Source organism: Henckelia pumila, unplaced genomic scaffold (genome assembly GCF_033568475.1).
Source record: "Henckelia pumila isolate YLH828 unplaced genomic scaffold, ASM3356847v2 CTG_525:::fragment_3, whole genome shotgun sequence".
Lineage (NCBI taxonomy): Eukaryota > Viridiplantae > Streptophyta > Magnoliopsida > Lamiales > Gesneriaceae > Henckelia > Henckelia pumila.
The window spans coordinates 2,992,418-3,013,350 of NW_027331857.1; the positions used below are offsets into that span (position 1 = coordinate 2,992,418).

Genomic DNA, 20,933 nt, shown 5'->3' on the forward strand with positions numbered 1-20,933 from the left:
GGACAATTAAAAAAAATTGAGTACCCCTATTTTGTTTTAGTTAATCTTTATTCATTTTTCTTTTAATTAATCAAGAAGGGTGAATTCAAAGATTGATGTAACTCTTCCATTTATATATATTTTATGCCACATCACAAAAATTTATGGAATGATTATTAATTTTCTTGCTGTTTGGTAGCCTATATTATTAATCTATGTATAAATCATCTTATTCAATCTCGCGTTCTTCTCGTCATATTATTTATTCATCTATTAATTAATTATTTATCTTACATCAATCAAATCATTGAATTTAAATTTCTATATTACCCCTTATAAATAATATTATTCATATTTTATTTATTGTTAAAAAGGACAAAATAGTAATTTATCATTTTATATAAAATTTAATCAATCAAATCAAATAAACTATATGTATCGATCAAATCAAATATTATATTCACTATCATTTTTTATTTATTTATTTTATTACATTATATTATTTATTTATGTATTATTTATCAAATCATACCAACCGTAAGGAGACCTGTCATGTTTCTTCTACATTAATTTCAAGTTCAAGTTCGTGCCACGAGTTTCGTGATATCATGCTTTTGACTATTTTATTATTGAAAATTGAATGTGAAAACATGTGAATTATTTTCTTGCACAGCAAATTAAATTGGATATGGCAGTACTATATACGATTAATGTTGGCATCGAGCTATTAGTCAACCATCTTGTAAAGATTTATTTATTTCATCTTTTCACATTAGTATTTGGCATGGCATGACAATAATTTTGATACCCTTTATAATTTCACTTTTTTCACAAAGTTGAAAATTTATTGAAATTTTCAATTATAGAACTCAGTTGTGAAGTATAATGGTTTACATAAAAGAGTTATATATGCAGTACGTATGTCTCACTTTTTTAGGTTATATTTTCTTTTTCATTCATCTCAATTAGACTAATGTTTATATTTAATGTTGTCTCTTTCGGCTTTTCTACCTTTTTATTAATTTATCCTTATTAAATTAATATATTTAATTACTTGTAAAATAACTTTATTCCATTAAAAAAAAATTCATTAAATAATGGAAAAATAAATTGTTTAATTTACAAAAGTTAATTTCCCAAAAAAAAAAAAATTTAGTATGTGTCTATTACACTCAAACCTAAATGAAATATTAGACGGAGAAAATACATTTTACTTGGCACATGATACTCTATAATTATATTGGCATGCAATTGTGAAGTCATATGACTAATTAAATTTGAAAACTTCATCTTTAGGCTCAATTCTTGGATTTAAAGACTTTTTGAGTTAAACGAATATATTATTTTGTTATAATTGAATTTCAGACTCGATCCATGATTTACCTTGAAGAAGTTAATTGGAGTGATCGAGAGATTTGAAAGGCTATCTTATCTTGAGACTAATTGAAATTTAAAAGTATTTTGGTTTGAGATGTCCCGGGCGCGTGCCACGTGACAAAGAGTTATGGGTGCAGGGTTAATTATTCAAACAATTAACGTACACAATTATTAGGTGTTTTGTTTAATTAATTAATTTTTTATATATTATATTTTTAAGTCAGCTGTTGATTTTTTTTTATTTTTTTATTTTTTTGAGAAAGGTCAGCTGTTGATATATATGCTTTATTAATTAATTCGTAATAAACATTTGCTGAAAATTAGAAGTCAACCACAGAGTTGTATCTAGATACAAGTGTTGATGGCATCGAAGAAATTAAAGACCATGCATGTCGATCTAGTACTTATCATGTCATGACATAACGTCAATTCCGTGTTTTATTATATCATTCTCCGTTGGACTACCACGAGTCCACGACAGCATTATAATGTTTTTCGAGAAAAATTTTGTATGTGCGACGATTTCAGTGTTGTATCTATGATTTTTAGGGTATGAGTCAAACTTCAAAATAATTTTTTCAAATTTTTAAAATTATTTAAGAGAGTTTCAGAAAACTAAATATGCAAAATACTATAGACTTAGTTATAAGAAAAACATATATTGTTAAAAAACTTTATAATGTCGTTAAATAATAAATAATACTTTGCTATTTTATCAACAAAAACATCAATTATTTGACAAAATAAGAAACTCAAAAAATGAATGTCACATCTTACTATAATAATATAGTAGAAATCATCTTATTATCAACTTCCAATTAATTGGTGAAGTTTGATTTGAAATTATCATCATATCCTAATTTGATTTTCAATAAAACTAAAATTATTAGTTAAATTAGTCATTTGATAAGACTTCTTTTTTTTTAGCCATTAGATATTTTGTTATTCACCAAAATGACATTTACTTTGTGTCATTTGATTTTTTTTATTTACAATTTAAAATGTCATTCATTTTATAAAATCACTATATTTATTGCATTTTTGTGAATATTTGCATGGGACGGAACACTAGCATGTAAGATTCAAGATAAAATCAACTGTGGCATCAAATTAAAGTTAAGAGAGTTGAGATAGATTCAATTTGTGTAGATCCCTGACAAAATGTAACTAATGAAGACGACTGCTTTCCTCTAGATTGAACGATCATTAGACTTTTTAAATGTTAAATTACTCTTGTTCAAATCTCAATTTTCTCGAAATATTTTAATATATCATTTGGAATATTATATGTATTAAGGACTTAAATTCGTTATATTTTTATTTTATTTTTCAGATCTTCCTGATCATGAGAATTAAGCTGGAAATGGACGTCCTTTTGACATTAATCATATATTAGCATTAAATTATACGAGTTCTCAGAATCATATTTCTCTTGAAATTTATTTATAACCGTACTTAAAAGTTGGAGCATGTAAACCTTTTAAGAAATTTAATTAAGAATAGAATGTAAAGCCGCTAGTTAATGAGTCGACATCGGTCGAAACTTCAACTAATGTGTTGATTAACGAGAATTCTTCGAAAGTAATGTTTCGAATATTAGACAAATCACTTGATTATCGAATATATTAGCTAATTTAATTTGCATAATCAAGATATTGGTTTTTTTTTCCTGACTGATAACATAATCGATTGAAAAATAAATATTCGTCGTTGTTATTAAATGTTTTTAAACTTTATGTTAAAAATATAAATTTCGTAGCATTACATATATATATATAGGTAAAAATGAAAATAAAAATACCTGCAACCTCAAAAGTCAGAATAAATGACATGCATCGTATTCGTATCCACGAGGGAAATAATGGGGTGCCACGTACTTGTACCGTTGAAACTCATCTTTCATCTTTCCATTTATTATTGATTTTGTAGGTCGCACACTCCCACTTGAGGCTTGTCCGTCTAAATCCATGGCGGAGCGATTTAGGTAGGTAGTGTTTGAAAGAGCTTAGTTTTATATATGAATTTAATAAGATTTGCTGGAGTTTAAATTAATTAATTTATTTTATTTTGTATATGAAACTTTTTTTGCTATAAATATTTCTCCGACGACATTTGTTAATTCTTATAGTGATTTTTATTTTCTAAACAAATGGGGTCTAAAGGAAGCTGCGATCTACCGATACTATTTTTTTTAATTAATTTTTGAAGCATCTTTAACATTCGAATGTTATAATTAAACAGATTTTTTTTAAAAAAAAAAACAACAACAATTGAACATAAATACATTTTATGTGACGCCCGGGGCTGAAGAGGCAGGGAGTGATCGCCGGTGCCAAGAGGTTGCACGGACAATGAGCGGCTCCTGAAAGGCTTCTAGGCGGAGGGAGACATGAATGAAGCGATCCTGCCGGAATGAGAGGGGATTCTGAGACTGTGTAGGTATGGGACTGCATAGTTGAGGAGAGCTTAAAAGATTTCATATGTACTACTCATATCAAGAAGGTGCATCTTCTTTTCGGAAGCTCATCACATAAGAACTCCAAAGTTAAGCGTGCTTGACTTGGAGCAATTATAGGATGGGTGACCCCCTGGGAAGTTTTCCAGGGTGCGTGTGAGTGAGGACATAAGCACGCTGAAAAGACCCGTCTTGAAGAGGCAGGGAGTGATCGCCGGTGCCAAGAGGTTGCACGGACAATGAGCGGCTCCTGAAAGGCTTCTAGGCGGAGGGAGACATGAATGAAGCGATCCTGCCGGAATGAGAGGGGATTCTGAGACTGTGTAGGTATGGGACTGCATAGTTGAGGAGAGCTTAAAAGATTTCATATGTACTACTCATATCAAGAAGGTGCATCTTCTTTTCGGAAGCTCATCACATAAGAACTCCAAAGTTAAGCGTGCTTGACTTGGAGCAATTATAGGATGGGTGACCCCCTGGGAAGTTTTCCAGGGTGCGTGTGAGTGAGGACATAAGCACGCTGAAAAGACCCGTCTTGATACAGTGGGGCGTTACAAATGGTATCAAAGCCGACCTCTCTTAGTACGGTATGGTTCGGGGACGAACCAAGCGGAAGCTGGTGGGCATGTGACGCCGGGGCTGAAGAGGCAGGGAGTGATCGCGGTGCCAAGAGGTTGCACGGACAATGAGCGGCTCCTGAAAGGCTTCTAGGCGGAGGGAGACATGAATGAAGCGATCCTGCCGGAATGAGAGGGGATTCTGAGACTGTGTAGGTATGGGACTGCATAGTTGAGGAGAGCTTAAAAGATTTCATATGTACTACTCATATCAAGAAGGTGCATCTTCTTTTCGGAAGCTCATCACATAAGAACTCCAAAGTTAAGCGTGCTTGACTTGGAGCAATTATAGGATGGGTGACCCCCTGGGAAGTTTTCCAGGGTGCGTGTGAGTGAGGACATAAGCACGCTGAAAAGACCCGTCTTGATACAGTGGGGCGTTACAAATGGTATCAAAGCCGACCTCTCTTAGTACGGTATGGTTCGGGGACGAACCAAGCGGAAGCTGGTGGGCATGTGACGCCCGGGGCTGAAGAGGCAGGGAGTGATCGCCGGTGCCAAGAGGTTGCACGGACAATGAGCGGCTCCTGAAAGGCTTCTAGGCGGAGGGAGACATGAATGAAGCGATCCTGCCGGAATGAGAGGGGATTCTGAGACTGTGTAGGTATGGGACTGCATAGTTGAGGAGAGCTTAAAAGATTTCATATGTACTACTCATATCAAGAAGGTGCATCTTCTTTTCGGAAGCTCATCACATAAGAACTCCAAAGTTAAGCGTGCTTGACTTGGAGCAATTATAGGATGGGTGACCCCCTGGGAAGTTTTCCAGGGTGCGTGTGAGTGAGGACATAAGCACGCTGAAAAGACCCGTCTTGATACAGTGGGGCGTTACATTTTAATTAGTTGAAAGAAGATAAAATAATTATTATGTAAACCCAAGCCCAAAATCAACAGTGGGCTTTTTGTCGTGAAAATTTAAGCCGGGGGAACCCAAATTGGATCGGATATCCACCAACATAATTGGGATTTATTTGATTATGGTCGTTTGTATTCACTTACTCTATGTTTTATATATTTGACACACTTTTTTTTTTTTTGGCATGTAATAACTTTTATATGTGATAAACGATGTAAGTATCATGAAGAATCATGCTTTACCATAGATCCTTGGAAAATTTTGAAAAATGAACTTTGCTCAACCATTTTTTGTTTTTAAAAAAATGACTCTTCTCAAATATTGAATATACTTACAATAAAACTTCTATAAATTAATACTCGATAAATTAATAAATTCTATAATGTAATGTGTACTCGATAAATTAATAAATTCTATAATGTAATATTTTTTTTCACAGTCCCGTCTTGAGTAAGTTTATTAAATCGATAATTTTGATAAATTAATAAGATAATATATTTCGGAAGACCAATATATGGTTCTGTCAATATCATAAATTAATAATCCCCTAAATATAAATAGAAAAAGTTAGCAAAATATGATTCTATTGTTATTTGTTTCTTTTATTGAAATTCAAATGTAATTAAAATGTGATTCTAATTAAATTTAATCTTTAACTTTCCTCCATGAATTCAAAACCTTGTATTTCATTTTTCAACTTTAACCAAAAAATATATATAAAGACTTGTTGTATTGCATTTTCCAACTTTAACCAAAATATATATATAAAGACTTGTTTCTTTCAAAAAAAATATATATAAAAACTTGTTTTCTTTGTGAATGCTTTCTTTTGGGCAACAGTCCAAAGACTGTACTATCATCAACTTTATCGTTAATGAGATTTTCAGTTGAGCTAGCTGCGATTCTCTAAACTTTGCACTTGTGAACACATTCATTTTCACATAGTTAATATGCAATCAATTTTTTAATACATATATAATACGAAAACTTCTAATGCTACATCAATTTAATTACTATATATTAGCTAGATCACAAATGCACTTTCAAAATAATAAATTATACATCGATTAATCAATATCTTTATAAATAAATCAATAAAATTCATGGTCCCAACATTATCAATGAATTGAGGTTTTACTTTAGTTTAAAACATGATCGAGGAAAATTAGATATAAAATATTTATAAAAAAAAAAAAAAAAAAAACACCCATGCATAAAATAAGGGGCCTACGTCTGATATTCAACCCACAAAAAACATGAACCCCTCGATCGACCTCCTAATTACTCCACGAAATCCACTACCCCGTCATCTTCAACTGTCACGAGGCAATGCTTCGAATAAAATAGAATTTGGACAGGCAGGCCAAAAATTTTGGAATGGGACAATACTACAAATATAAAAGTTCCCTTCGCTACAAGGGTACCCATAACCCTGATTTTATAATTTATATATTCAATTTCATCACGACCTACAATATCATATCATTGACATCTCAACATTTTAAGAAAAATAAAACTTTTATAACTTTTTTTCACGACCTTAAACCCTAAAAATAACTTTCGCTAACCATTTCTATACACATTATAAAATTTTTATTTATTATCTATATTAAATTTTTATTTTTATAATATAATAAAAAAATTGTCTTAAATACGTAAGGTAAATTTGTTAATTAATTTATAATATTTTAATTAATTAATTAATCTTTATTATTTTATTTGATTAATATAATTGAAATTTGGCCAATTTTTTTTAAAAAAAATTTACTTTATTATAAATTTATATATAATTGTAATTGCACAAAAATTTATTTTATTAATAAATTTATATATAATTGTAATGGCACCAAATTCTAAAAAAAATTAATATATAATAATAATCGTAGCTGACGTCCAACAACTATTAATAATTGTAGCTAGGTTCGGTAGTTGAACTTGACCAGCTGACATGATTGTTCCCTTGATTGAACCCTTGAGGCACGTGTTAGTAACGACAAAATCTATGTTATGCAAATTAACATCGATTTTATCGCTCGTTATATATATATATATATATATATATATGTATATATATATATATATTTTTTATGTTGGGAGAACATGCCAGAATTACTTTTCGATGTCGTATTGAGTAATTTTTGGATTAATCTAATAGTTTAAAAATTACGTTAGTTAGGTAAATTACAATATACAAACCATGTATGACAGGTTAGTCTAATAAAGTGTTGGTAGGGGAAATTCTCATGACATTTGACCAATAGTTTACCTACCCCATCAACTTAAATACCCCTTGAGAGCCACTCGTTCTGTATTTTGGTACAAGATGATCACGTGATAATATGAATTTACTAATTTAACGTCTAAAAAAATATGAATTTACTAATTTAGAACAAAAGTATACAAAGTTTAAGAGATGATCATTTTTGTAAAAAAAAACAAAGAAAAATAAAAAAATACGTGTATGTAGCCAAGTTAGGATTAAAAATTATCTGGGTTTGATTTCGCCCGACGTTCAACTATAATTTATAGAATAAATTAAATAAAAATCAATATATACTCTTTTTGTTTAAAAATTAAGTTGATGGTTTATTTTTCTTAATTATCTGATTTACCCAAATGTAAATTCCAATAATAATTGTATATCAATATTTCTAAATTTCACAATTATTCAACTTTCGAATATTTTTAACAAAAAAATCGCAATACAAGCCAATAATAATTGTATATCAATATTCTTAAATATCGTAACCAAAAGATTATTTTCTCTAAATTCGCACAATAAATTTTTAGGCTAAAAATTCAAACTCAAAAAATTATAAATACACCACATTGTGTATTTTTTTTATAAAAAAAAGCAACACATTTTGTTCTGAAATATATAAATAATGAATCAAATATATATTTAAATCATATAAAATTTTAAAATTTTTATTTGAAACAATTTTTAATAGTTTGGTATCTTAAAATATTCTACTCCCTCCGTCCCGATTACATTGTCCTTTTTTTTTCATACAGATTAAGAAAAATTTATTGAAAAAACAAATTTTATATAAACTTCTTATTTTAACCCTATTTAATGTATTAAAAAATGGGTGCACAAATTTCAAGGTGTAGTTAATAAGGGTATATTAGTAAAGAAGTGTAAAAAATATTATTAAATATGGTATATGAATATATATTTGAGAAAAAAAAACATGAACAATATAATTGGGACGAAGAGAATATTAATAAAGCAAAAATAAAGCCTAAACAAGTAATTTTTAGGGGATTTCGATCCAATTATGTGAATAAATTGACCAAAAAAACTATCAATTAAATGTTTCAAAACAGACGTACTCAACTTGAAATTTGAAAAATGAAGGTTGTATTAGCCTATTAATTTAATTTAATAAATTTTATGTTTATTTTACAAATAATGAAGGAAGTAGATACAAATTTCATTTTTTTAACATAAAACTACAAAAATCTAGGTGAGGCTGGAGCCCCATCCCTATCCCAAAGGTGGCTTCGAGCATCCATGTAGCCTTAAAGTCTAGTTTGGAAAGTTTGTTGGGGTCACACGTGGTAAGTAGTGAAGGACACGTGGGGCCTTGAAATAAGAAAAGCTCACTATAAATTAAGCCACCAGTTTACCATTTCTCCCAGTTGCAAAGCATTAAACAATGGAAGCTGGCTCCAGCTTGATGGATATTGGATTATTGCGAAACTCTGATTTGTACAAGGTATATATACGTGCTTTGATTGCTAATTCTTTCACATTTAAATTTCATTCGCGTCCAAATCCAAATCACGCATGCACATATGAAAGTGGAATTCCAAATTAATAATAGTTTTTAACCACTATTTAATGATAAAATTGAATTAATTTGATTGTTATGCCAAGTGAAGCAGGGTGAAGGATTTTGTTGCTTTTGCATGGTTTGACACACATCACCTCATAACTTCACTTTCGAAAATCGAAATCCCCGATTTTATAACCACCATAGTCAAATTAATGTAGTATTATCTTATAATAAACCTATAAAATAATTAAACATTAAATGAAATTCTCTATATCAAACTAATTACGTATATATGTTCGCCTTTGATGAAAGTATTTGCTGGAGACTAGTGTGTATCCACATGAAGCAGATTCTCTCAAAGAGATAAGAGCTCTCACTTCAACTCATCCCATGTAATTAACCTTCCTCTCTTAATTTACATCTTTTTCCATAAATGTAATTATTGTGTTTACTCCATTTTCATTTGAATTATCTGTTAGAGCAAAAATTATGCATCAATAACCATATAATATACATATATAGAGCCCACATACAAAATTTCTTTAGACCACACAAAAGTTTATTGTTTTTTTAGAGTACGTACAAGTACAATCTTAGATCGAATGATAACTATAGAATAAAACTATCCGCATAACCAACTGTCCTTTAAACAAGGACTCGAGATTTGGTTATCGCGAGTAAAGAAACTTACTAAATCTACCTAAATAATTTTGGGATTGGTGCTAGGGCCGTAATGGGTACAAATCCTGATTCTGGTCAACTGATGGCTTTGCTCTTGAAGCTCATCAATGCCAAAAGAACCATCGAAATCGGAGTCTTCACCGGATACTCCCTTCTTCTAACTGCGCTCACCATTCCTGCAGATGGAAAGGTTACATATATGCATGCATATATACATCGAAAATGATTGAGATTTTGTCTCTGTTTTACCACTAAATTTGAAAAGCTTGATGCTGTCAATCCACATACAGATCATGGCCATCGATCCGGATCGAAGCTCATACGAGATTGGCTTGCCTGTAATCAAGAAAGCCGGTGTCGAACACAAAATAGATTTTATAGAGTCCGAGGCTCTTCCGGTGCTTGAAAAACTGCTGGAAGATGTAATTAAGAACCATTACTAATCAATAATTTTCTGACTTCCCAATCGATACTTTAGTTTGATCTCTAATTGTGTTCACAATGCAGCGTGACAATCACGGAGCAATCGACTTTGCTTTCGTCGACGCGGATAAACATAACTACGTGAGTTACCATGAAAAGCTGTTGGGACTTGTGAAACCTGGCGGGATGATGATATACGATAACACGCTCTGGGCGGGGACGGTGACGATGGCGGAGGATTCCGTTCCGCGGGGATTGTTGCCGTTTTGGAAGCCTGTGATCGAGCTGAATAAGTATTTGGCTGCCGACACTCGCATACAAATTTGTCAAGTTCCCGTGGGTGATGGAATGACTATATGCCGGCGTTTGTAAGAGATTCGGCTTTTACTCTGTCTTTATATAATGTTTCCATGGTGTTATTGAAGTTTGATCTTATTCGCAAGCATAAATAAAATGCAGATTTCCGATTCTAGTTTTAAATTTGCTAGTAAGTGGAACGAACTTGATATATAACGTAACTTCACATGAAACGTAACCACTTTATACATAACAATATTGTGATTCAAATAAGACTCGAAAACTGGTTCAAACTTAATCTAAGATCGAGTCTGTGTACGTAGTAATAATATAATTAAAGAGCGGCTGCTCTCTGTATTATGGAGGCAAGAACACAATAAAAGAAACAATTCACAACACATGAAACATGCAAACAACTGGATTCTTCATATCATATAAGCTTTTGCGCCTTTGCTGCAAATGTTTCTGCCACAAGGAGAGGGAAGGCAATGGTTGCATCGCAATGTACCTGCTCAATTAATCCACATATTTACAAAATACAGAATTACCCAAAAAAGGTTTTAAAAGAGGAAATATGGTCATCTAATTCATTCATTCATTCATACCTTCACAGACTTGGCTGAAACTCGAATTTTGCCCCAAGACACAGCTTCATCTGGACGAGCACCCGAATCACTTCCATCGAACTCTTGAGCAGTGTTGATAAAGACAGCGAAATCGGCTCCGTTTCGCATCATGTTCGCGTTGCATATATGGTGCTTGGGCAACCCTCCTCCGAGAAGTATTATTCCGGTCTTCCTCAGACCAGAATGGACAGCCTCATCATCCATGGCAACAACATCTGTCATAAACTGAGCCTCGATCTCACTTATGCTAGCTAGAAAACGACAGACATATATATACCGATAATGGAGCTAGCGAATTGTGTTACCTTGCACAATGTCAATCACCAGACCAGCATGCTCATGCTTATACGAGTGGAAGTATAACATATCGCCCAGCGAACCGTCGGTTAAACCGGGGCAGAAGATGGGTATGTTGTTCTGCAAATAACTCGAAGAACATGCACCCATTATTTTAATTAATACACGATGCAATAAATAAAGTTTTCATATTTTAAAATAGTGTGAATGATGATCATGTACCTTGTATGCCCAGTACAAGTATGAGCGCTCATCATTGATTTCTTTCCCCAGTCGTGCAATCACTTTAGATGGAGTCCAGAGTACATTCTGGAAACATATAGATGAAACGAGACAATAACCTCAAAAACAGAGATGTGTAATCAGTCGATGACTATTTAATTAGAAGAATACCTGTAGCTTTTGTTCATCTAACATTTGGTCGAAAATGGGAATGATCCAATCCTCAAATTTACAGTAGTTGTCGTTAGGAACCAAGAGATTGCCGATGCGATTCAAGCCTTTGGAACGAAGAAGAGCTCCAGGAAGAGCAAAGTCCCCTTTGAAAGTGGGAGCAAGGCACTTCACAAGATCCTCCTCCACACCACCAGCCGTAGTTACCACTACATCAACCTGTGTAAAAGTAAAAGCATTCATGATTTAAGAACATTAGATTGTAAAGGAACCCATCAGCAAATCAAAACCATTCACTCACTCACTCACCATGCGATGCTGAAGAAGATACCGAATGGTCTCCCGAATGCCAGAGGATATGAGATTCGAAGTGAAACCAAGAAACACCTTACATCTCACAGACTCTCTAAAAGCCGGATCTCTCTCCTTTTCACTGCAATCCTTGGTGGGAGTCTCATTCGACAGCCTCCAGTTCAGCTTCGATCACAAACAAGGAACAGTAACAGCAAAACAGAAACCCATTTCAATACCCGCGTAGCTCAGAATAATTTCGCAATTATGAAAAGGGAAAAAGAATCAACATCACCATTTCATTAACAACTTGGATTGCGTCCCCAAGATTAGAGGCCTGGAATCCGGTGGAGACCAGAGATTTGATGAGGTCCGAGTAGTTGACTCCTTTGTTGAAATCGTAGCCTTCAATCTGGGAGGCTCCCTCCATTGAAACGGAGTGCTTGAAGACCGCCTGTCTGGCGGAATCCAGGTGATTGGCCGACATAGCTCAGGGGATGGGAATTTCGAATTTCCCGGCAACTCCGATTTATACTTGCTCTGCCCTTCGTGCTTTAACGTGCACGTGCTTTATATTTGATAATAAAAACAAAAGATACGCTTTCGAAAATGTTCGGGTTGATAGAGTAGGTGAACTCTTGGTCAAAGGTCAGGAGTTTAATTTCTCCTATCAACGCTTTCTTGGACTAGCCTGTCAAACAAGATTTGCCTTCCTATTGTGGTTTACCTCGTTAACGTAGTTTGCAGGCTATTGCGTTAGTCCGGGGTTTACCCAGTGCACACCGAAAGTAGCGATTGCGGGTTCCACGTCAAAAAAAAAAAACAAAAAAACAAAAGATACGAAAATTGATTCGATACAAATTTAATAATAAAATATAAAATAATTTTGCGATAATAACGTTTTTGGTAGGTTTACCGTGGCCTTGGAAACAAATTCAGGTGAGATGTATTGTTTATGTCTGTTTAAAATAAAATAAAATAACATTGCGAGAATAACGTTTTTGCTCGTTTTACCGTGGAATTGGTCTTTGGAAATGAGGTCTAATTGCATTAATCTCCCTGTGAAAAGTGTAAAAGTCATAAAACCCTCTAAAAAATATTAATAGGCTAATGCATCCCTCAGTTTTTTAAAATGTAGCACATTTCACCCATATGTTATATAAACTCGGGCACATTTATACCCTCTCATAGGAGTTTTTATGCTAATTTTTTTAAAATATAGGGTCTAACATGCTATTAATTTTACATAGTGTGTTTTATGTCTTTTAGACTTTTCACGGAGGGTCTGAATGCAATTAGCCCTTGGAAATGATTATAAGGTAATTGTTTTCTTCATTTGATTTAAATGTCGTGTGGTTGTGTCAAATTTCAGAGTATATTTTGAATATCTAGTGAGATTTATATGTTATATTAAGTTAATTAGCGGACTTTCGTTTCTACTTTTCCAAAATAAAAGTAGGAGTATTGAAAAAATATTAAATTAAAGTAGTAGATTATTTAAGAAGGACATATATATATATATATAATAATATAAAGACTATATCTAGTTATTGTTGGGGAATACTAAAAAATATATATAACATTTTTAAAATTTTCAACAATTATCCTCACTCATTCAAAAATAAAATAGGGCAAATCTCTTGTACGATATACGTGATATGAGTCGACTCGATCCTGTTTTGACGAACATTCGTTTGGATGGATCGATTAACTGAATTTACTGTTCTTGAGAAATCGTAACGTCTTTTTGAAAATATATATATTGATTAAATTTAAGCTCAACTCAAGTAATTTTAAGATTTTTTTAAAAAATAAAATTTAATTTACAAATGAGTTTAAAATAAAATAAATTTATATAATAATTAACTTGATCACCAGATTTAATTTTTTTTTATTTTACGATACTTTAAGCTATATGTAAAATATAAGTTAGAACGAGCTCAAACCTAAAGCAACAGTCCTATCGTAAAATGAGACTGATTTACAGTAATTTCAAATCACACTAAAATTTGTGATAAAATAATTTTAAGGAAATTTTTTTTTTGAATTTTGTATGTTTGTCATTTTGCGATTTTGGTCTTCTATATTTTCAGATTTCAGTTTTAGTTTGCTATGTTTATTTTTTTTGGAAATTTTAGTTTTTTTTTCTGATATGACGCTGATGTGACATCAATACAGTGCTGATGTGGAGCTGACGTGTATAGTGTCACGTAAGCATTTTCGAATGAAAAATATTGGAATTGCCAAAAATCGAAACATACAGGACTAAAACTTAAATATGAAAACATAGATGACCGAAATCGTAAAGTGACAAACATAAAGGATCAAAATTACAATTTTTTTTAATTTTAATGTCAAGTATAGTTTTCTAAACATGTTTTCCCTCAATAACCTTTATTATTTCAAAAAAATTATAGAAGTTTACAGATTGGTTGTTGGATACATAGTAAATACTAAATAGTAATAGATGCATATCTTTAAAAATAATAAGATCTCACCATCATAAGCTCTTCACTATTTATTTCATTCATTCACGAGTTTTTCATATTGAAAAATCAGAGCCTTTTTTTTTTTGCCAGACAGACGAGATTGTTACGAAAATATCTAGTTAGTAAACATATGAGATTCTGATTTTTTTGTCGACATAGCTTATAGTTCATATAACATCAAACTTTTAAATTGGGACCGAGTTCGGAAAACGAGAGCTTTTTTTTTTTTTTTTTCCAAACGAACGATATTATTACAATTAAATTCCGAACTCGATTCCAATTTAAAACTTTGATGTTATATAAATTATAAACTATGGACAAAAAAAATCAGAATCTCATATGTTTAGATTTTTTCTTAAATTTGAAAAATGTTAAATAATGTCCATATTTGTCCACCACCAATCCGTGATTTCGTGATAAGATAGCATGTCACGTTGTCCATAAGGCTTGGTGTCACAATTACAAAGTCTCCGACCCTACTTTGCGCTGGATATATACACTTACATATATATCTAAATTTGTGGTTGTGAAGATATAAAATATGCTATACACAATATATAGTTTTAGGGTGAAAATTTCATAAAAATACGTTTATAATAGACTTTTTTTAAAAAATTTATAATAGACTATTGTTTAGAACCACAAGTTTATATATGTGATTTGGAGTATAATTACTAAATTCAGGTATTTTCGTCTACAAAATGAGAATGAGACAGCAAAATTTAATTTCGACGAGTCTGTCTTGTACGCCGAGTGTTTATTTCGGATGTAAATAAATGAACCTGTCACGGTTTTATAATAAATTACAATATAGTCCTTAAAGTTTTAATTTTTAAATATATTTAAAAGATTCCATTTTTATTGCTTCCATGTGTCGAATTGATTTAATTCACATTTGGTGAAAAAGAATAAAAGATTAATTAGTGTTGTACGATGTTTGGAAGAAAGTAGAAGGCTCTCACATATCTTTTAATCATATAATAAAATAACTTTACAATATATACACGTATTAAAAAGCTTTACAAACAGAAAAGTGGAAAACTTATTACGTCAGATATTATTATATGTTATATCTGGAATACTTCTCCCCCATGATATGGTCAAATATCAACCATTGGATATTAACCATTGGATCATTAAGACATATGTCAATTTCCATAAAAATATATGTGTCTCACGTGATCTAATAATATTGAAATAGGGGAAAAAAACACTATCTATGTAGTATAGACTAACCCTTGCGTCAGTCAATCTTGAATTGTGTGATTGATCCTTGAATTGATTTTCTTGATATGCTGCTCCTATTTATTGCCTTGATCTTTAAAGTTATCCTTGACAGCTATTATTATTATTATTATTATTATTATTATTATTATTATTATTTACCATTTTTATCTTGATTTTACAAACATATCTTGAAGTTGTGACAGTGAAGTTTACATTTTTCTTAACTTTTTGATTTTGTTTTAATAATTCTATTATATAAATTAACATATCCACGATGGTACAAAACCAAATGAGATATCGGGTCCGGACTCCAATTATAATTAATCCTTTCACCCGAACTCGAAAACAAAGTTACAAAAGTCAGGGGCGGATCCATGTAGGGTCCAGGGGCATGGGCCCCACTCAAATTTTTTAAAAAATTATTAGTGTATAATTATATTAATTTATTAATAAAATAAAATAGGGTAAATGTTAATTTTAAATAATAATGATGCATTATATTCCAAAGAAAATATGTTTAATAACTCATCAAATAATTGTATAATGAATTATTATGAATTGATTATAATGTTTTAAATTTTTTGGACGTTTTTTAGTTGATATAAAATGCACATTCATGATTATTTGATGAATTGTATCCAATAACGGAGTCAGATTTTTATCTCTATTCAAACTAAAATTTTTTAAGCTCTCTATTTTTTTTTATGTGTTGAGCTTTTATCTTTTTATTTTTAAAATTGTTCACGGAGATATTGACAAAGTTGACTAAATATAATGCATAAAAAATATAAAAAAATTAGGTCACCCAAACGACCACCCGGGCGAAATAACACATAGCTCGGTCCGTAATTGTATCCCGGAGCAAATTTTATGGGTCCGCCCCTGACAAAAGTGTAGGGCATGTATTGATGTGTAATCGGAATCCAAGGAGAACCACTCAATTTACTAACGTGGGGGAATTGAATCTCCATTGAATATTTCTTTTAAAGGACTAGAGATTCTGGAATTCATAATTCATATCTCGTCTCACACACAATTTCAAGAACTTGATTTTAAGACCATCCATCAAATATCTGCAATTTTATAGTTTAAATGTATCATTCAAAAAGATTATGCTCACGTACGTGATACATCTATTTAGGGGTGGCAATTTTTAAAAAATCCCGACCCGTCCCGATTCCCAACCCGTTTTCGTCCCGAATTTTTCTCGTTCCGAATTTTTCCCGACCCGAGTGTTCGGGATTTTTCCCGACCCGATCAATGTCGGGATCGGGATCGGGATAGGCAACCCTTCCCGACGGGATTCCCGACCCGATCCGAATATAAAAATAATATTTTTTAATTAAAAAATTAATTTTTTTAAATTTTATGTTTTAATATTAATGTTTTATAATTATATACCATATAATTTTTTTTATATTTATATTTTTTAATATTAACATTGAGTTACAATTTTTTATTTTGTTTTTTTTATTATTATTAATAATTATATGTTTTTTTATTAATCAAGTAGTTGTTTTAGTTTATTTGTAATGTATTAAAAAAATGTTTTAGTTTTTTAATGGTTATATATAAATAAATTTTAATTTATTTGTAATGTATTAAGAAATTGTTTGATTTTTTTCATAAATTTTTTTCAAAAAAATATTTCATAGAATTTCTTTTTTAAAAAAATATTATTCGGGATTACCCTCTCCCGACCCGACGGGATCCCGAACATTCGGGTCCCGACACATCTCGGGTGCGGGATCGGGAGAAAAAAATATCTCAATTCCTATCGGGACTGCAATCGGGTAAGGGGATTACGGGACGGGTCTCGACCCAATTCCACCCCTACATCTATTTACATATATAAATATTTCATTGATTTAATTTGCGTAATGTCCCCACCAGTATTATCTTCACAGTTGAATGGATAAGTCTAATTTTAGATAATATAAATGTATTATATATATGGTGCGTAATATTTCTTGCATGTGATCAATTTGCTGTCTCCAGCCATGCAGGTTTGAAGTTATGAAGAGAACATGAAAAATCGTTGCTATATATGATCAACGGCCAAAAAATCATTGCTGATCTCAATTCAAGTGATTTTGGGCCTTCGATGTCAAGTCCAGGGTTCTCGTCCGCACGATGAGTCTTTATAGCAGTTATTTCGTACTCTTTCTCATTTTACGAAAATGATTAAATCAAATAAGTCCATTGTAACTCATTACAAACTCATTTTAAACCTTTCATTTTTCTGAAACATAAATATCACAATTGATGTTACCTTTCGAGTAGCTAGACGAAGTGTAACATCGACCAGGAAAAGTTGACTTTTCCAATATTATCATATCGACATATCAAAAGTCCAGTACAACCAAAACCACTCACTGAATCGGACGCATTGTAATTTGTACGTTAGTACTATCAATATTATTTACTAATTAATATGTTGAAGTATGAATTGTTGGATAGACCTATTGAAATAATACATTAAAGCTAGCATATCGTATGTATATCAATATATCCTGCACTTGGTAGATTGATTTTTTTTGGCCCCCCTTTTTTGGTACTTTAGGAAAGAAGAGTTAGGATGGCAACGGGGCGGGTTTGGTTAAACCTGGGACCTGCCTCGTCCCGCGAACCCGGCGGGTTCAATTCGGTTTAGACCCGTTGAACTCGCCATAAATTAAATAATTTCAAATTTATTAAATTAAAAAAAATAAAAAGATTAAAAATTAACAAATATAATTAAATTTAATTTCAAATATAGATTTTTAATATTTAAGACAAAAAAGAATTTATTCTCAAAAGTTTAAATTTGTTAACCTATAATTAATTAATATTTATTAGCTAAAAACATTATAATAATTTATTTTTATACTAAACATATCATAATAAAATAAATTCATTTCAATCCAATAATATTACACATTCAAATTATGGATAAAATATTAATTATTTAGTATAATAATATAATTATATATTATTAATATTACATATATATTTTATATTTATATATATACATGAATATTTTAAATTTATATACATATAATACTTTGGCGGGGCGGGTTCGGGGCGGCTTTGGCCAAATCCGAGACCCGCTTATGGACCCGCTTGACCCGCCCCATTGCCATCCCTAGAAGAGTATGATCTTGGTTAACTTTATAATCTATACAAGCTAATAATGTATAAACTCTTTAGAATAACTAATTTGGTCAAAATTAATGGGTTGACAAAAATATCATTGGTACTTATAACTATCATCTTTCAAATATATTTTTAAATTTTAAAATATAAAAAAATATTCATTATTTTTAGATTTAATATAAACTATTTATGCACACGAATTTTTGCGTTCGTGGATTACTAGTTCCATATGAAAGTTTAATTTATAAAGAATTTATTTATATTTAAAATTTGTTTTGCATGATTGGGTGTCAACGGGTGGTGGCTGGAGATTAATTAATCTCGATTGTATCTCAAATTTAGGTCAAGTTTCTGATTAGCGAGTCGTTATGACAAAATAAAATAACCCAAATTTTTTTTTTGATATGTATGTGACTCTGTGAACGACTATTTTCCTTCTTTCTTTTTTTTTTTTATTTAAAAAAAACAATATATATATATTCTGCTTACTAATACGATACAAAATTACAAAAAGGAAAGGCGACGGAAAATATGTAATATTACGTTAAAAGCACAAAATGGGGCGTTCCGAGAATCGAACTCGGGACCTCTCGCACCCAAAGCGAGAATCATACCACTAGACCAAACGCCCTTGTATGATGCCTATTTTAAACCAAATGTTAATAACCGCACCGTGTTTCTGATTGACCTTTGTTTTATATAATTTTTTTTTATATTCTTTACAAGAATAATATAAGAATCCTGAATTGGATTTTTGAGTTTTGGAATTCGAAATTCGACTATAACCCTAGATCCCGATATATCGTGGATCTAGGCTTTTATGGAAGTAGACAGTCGAGTAGTTCGGTTGTGAGCCGGGCCCGTTGAATGAATTATCAGATGACAAACTTTTAAATTATTTGAAACAGGGACCAATATCAAACCCAAAAGTGAATTTTGATCCAGTCCACATATATAAAATTCTCATAAAAAAAAACCCTAACCCCCAAAGTCTTTTCATCTTTACCACTCGAAGCTCTGCGCTGCGTCTCAGGAAAATCAATTGATAATGGGTAATTTTTTTTACAATTTAGTTTTCCGTTTTATGATTGATTTATGTCTAGAATTGGTGATTGATTTGAAAGATTTTCAGGTAAGGTTCACGGATCACTGGCACGTGCCGGAAAGGTGAGAGGGCAGACGCCGAAGGTGGCGAAACAAGACAAGAAGAAGAAGCCCCGCGGCCGTGCTCACAAGCGTATGCAATACAACCGCCGTTTCGTCACTGCCGGTAATCCTAACTTTGCACTCATTTTCCTTGATTTATGTCGGTTTTGTTATTCGTGATGCATATTGAGTTAGATCCTATACAACTCCATTATTTATGTTCCAATGCTTTGGAAGTGTTTATTTATGTTGGAATGGGATGTAAGCATTTGGGAAATACACACTGACTTTACTACTTTTCAAATTAAAAAAATTTAAATCATACAGCTGTTATATTTTCCTTGATAAGCTATAACAAATTATACTAAAGCTCAACTGTTGGAAAATTTTGAGAACATAGCTCCGAATGATGTTGTTTATGCTTTGGGTACAATGTTTGACATTGTCCCTCTTATGTGGAATATCAGTAAAAGAATTTACCTGTGTTTGGCGCCTTAACGGTTCGTTTATTGAACGTGATAATTGTGAAATATGCTTTAAAATTTAATGCTACATTTGATAATGTACATGGTTTTGATGTAATGACTTGCAGTTGTTGGCTTTGGAAAGAAGAGAGGACCCAATTCATCTGAGAAATAAAGTTTGAAGTTAGTCAATTCTAGTAGGTGGAGTCTTTGGGTGTTGTTTTTCCTTGTCATGTCATAGTGTCATAGTGTTGTGTTCCAATTTTAGTATTTTGAGTTGAATTAATTTGAATTGTGTGTTGATAGTGATGAATTTGGTGCTGAGAGTGAGCCGAGTAAACTTCTTTAGTTTTAAGTTTTTACAGGACACAAATGATTTGAAAAAAAAAAAATGCTTC

At 31.6% G+C, this 20,933-nt stretch overlaps 3 protein-coding genes and 1 non-coding gene across 4 annotated transcripts; 2 read left to right on the top strand and 2 right to left on the bottom strand.

The window, feature by feature from the left end:
* Positions 1 to 8,947: 8,947 nt before the first annotated feature.
* Positions 8,948 to 10,630, top strand: LOC140873056 (cation-dependent phenylpropanoid and flavonoid 8-O-methyltransferase 1-like). Its single transcript, XM_073276039.1, has 5 exons — positions 8,948 to 9,006; positions 9,379 to 9,458; positions 9,793 to 9,937; positions 10,038 to 10,169; positions 10,255 to 10,630. The coding sequence occupies exons 1-5, from the start codon at positions 8,968 to 8,970 to the stop codon at positions 10,540 to 10,542; spliced, it is 684 nt and encodes a 227-aa protein (XP_073132140.1). The 5' UTR covers positions 8,948 to 8,967; the 3' UTR covers positions 10,543 to 10,630.
* A 42-nt stretch (positions 10,631 to 10,672) lies between these two features.
* Positions 10,673 to 12,629, bottom strand: LOC140873055 (deoxyhypusine synthase-like). Its single transcript, XM_073276038.1, has 7 exons — positions 12,370 to 12,629; positions 12,093 to 12,260; positions 11,784 to 12,002; positions 11,613 to 11,699; positions 11,399 to 11,510; positions 11,073 to 11,308; positions 10,673 to 10,975 (listed from the first exon to the last, which is right to left on the bottom strand). The coding sequence occupies exons 1-7, from the start codon at positions 12,559 to 12,561 to the stop codon at positions 10,898 to 10,900; spliced, it is 1,092 nt and encodes a 363-aa protein (XP_073132139.1). The 5' UTR covers positions 12,562 to 12,629; the 3' UTR covers positions 10,673 to 10,897.
* A 6,855-nt stretch (positions 12,630 to 19,484) lies between these two features.
* Positions 19,485 to 19,556, bottom strand: TRNAP-UGG (transfer RNA proline (anticodon UGG)). The gene has a single exon. It is a non-coding gene; the product is annotated as a tRNA-Pro (tRNA).
* Positions 19,557 to 19,973: 417 nt separating this feature from the next.
* On the top strand, positions 19,974 to 20,710 carry LOC140873114 (small ribosomal subunit protein eS30z/eS30y/eS30x). Its single transcript, XM_073276094.1, has 3 exons — positions 19,974 to 19,977; positions 20,058 to 20,195; positions 20,664 to 20,710. The coding sequence occupies exons 1-3, from the start codon at positions 19,974 to 19,976 to the stop codon at positions 20,708 to 20,710; spliced, it is 189 nt and encodes a 62-aa protein (XP_073132195.1).
* The last annotated feature ends 223 nt before the right edge of the window (positions 20,711 to 20,933 follow it).

What these genes read in the sequence shown, in the direction of transcription:
- LOC140873056 (XM_073276039.1), top strand. Translation starts at nt 8,968, where the DNA reads ATGGATATTGGATTATTGCGAAACTCTGATTTGTACAAG. An exon ending in GAAACTCTGATTTGTACAAG is followed by an intron (nt 9,007 to 9,378) that starts GTATATATACGT and finishes CTTTGATGAAAG; the next exon opens with TATTTGCTGGAGACTAGTGT. An exon ending in CTCACTTCAACTCATCCCAT is followed by an intron (nt 9,459 to 9,792) that starts GTAATTAACCTT and finishes GATTGGTGCTAG; the next exon opens with GGCCGTAATGGGTACAAATC.
- LOC140873055 (XM_073276038.1), bottom strand. Translation starts at nt 12,561, where the DNA reads ATGTCGGCCAATCACCTGGATTCCGCCAGACAGGCGGTCTTCAAGCAC. An exon ending in TCCAAGTTGTTAATGAAATG is followed by an intron (nt 12,261 to 12,369) that starts GTGATGTTGATT and finishes TTGTGATCGAAG; the next exon opens with CTGAACTGGAGGCTGTCGAA. An exon ending in TAGATGAACAAAAGCTACAG is followed by an intron (nt 11,700 to 11,783) that starts GTATTCTTCTAA and finishes ATATGTTTCCAG; the next exon opens with AATGTACTCTGGACTCCATC.
- LOC140873114 (XM_073276094.1), top strand. An exon ending in CCGCCGTTTCGTCACTGCCG is followed by an intron (nt 20,196 to 20,663) that starts GTAATCCTAACT and finishes AATGACTTGCAG; the next exon opens with TTGTTGGCTTTGGAAAGAAG.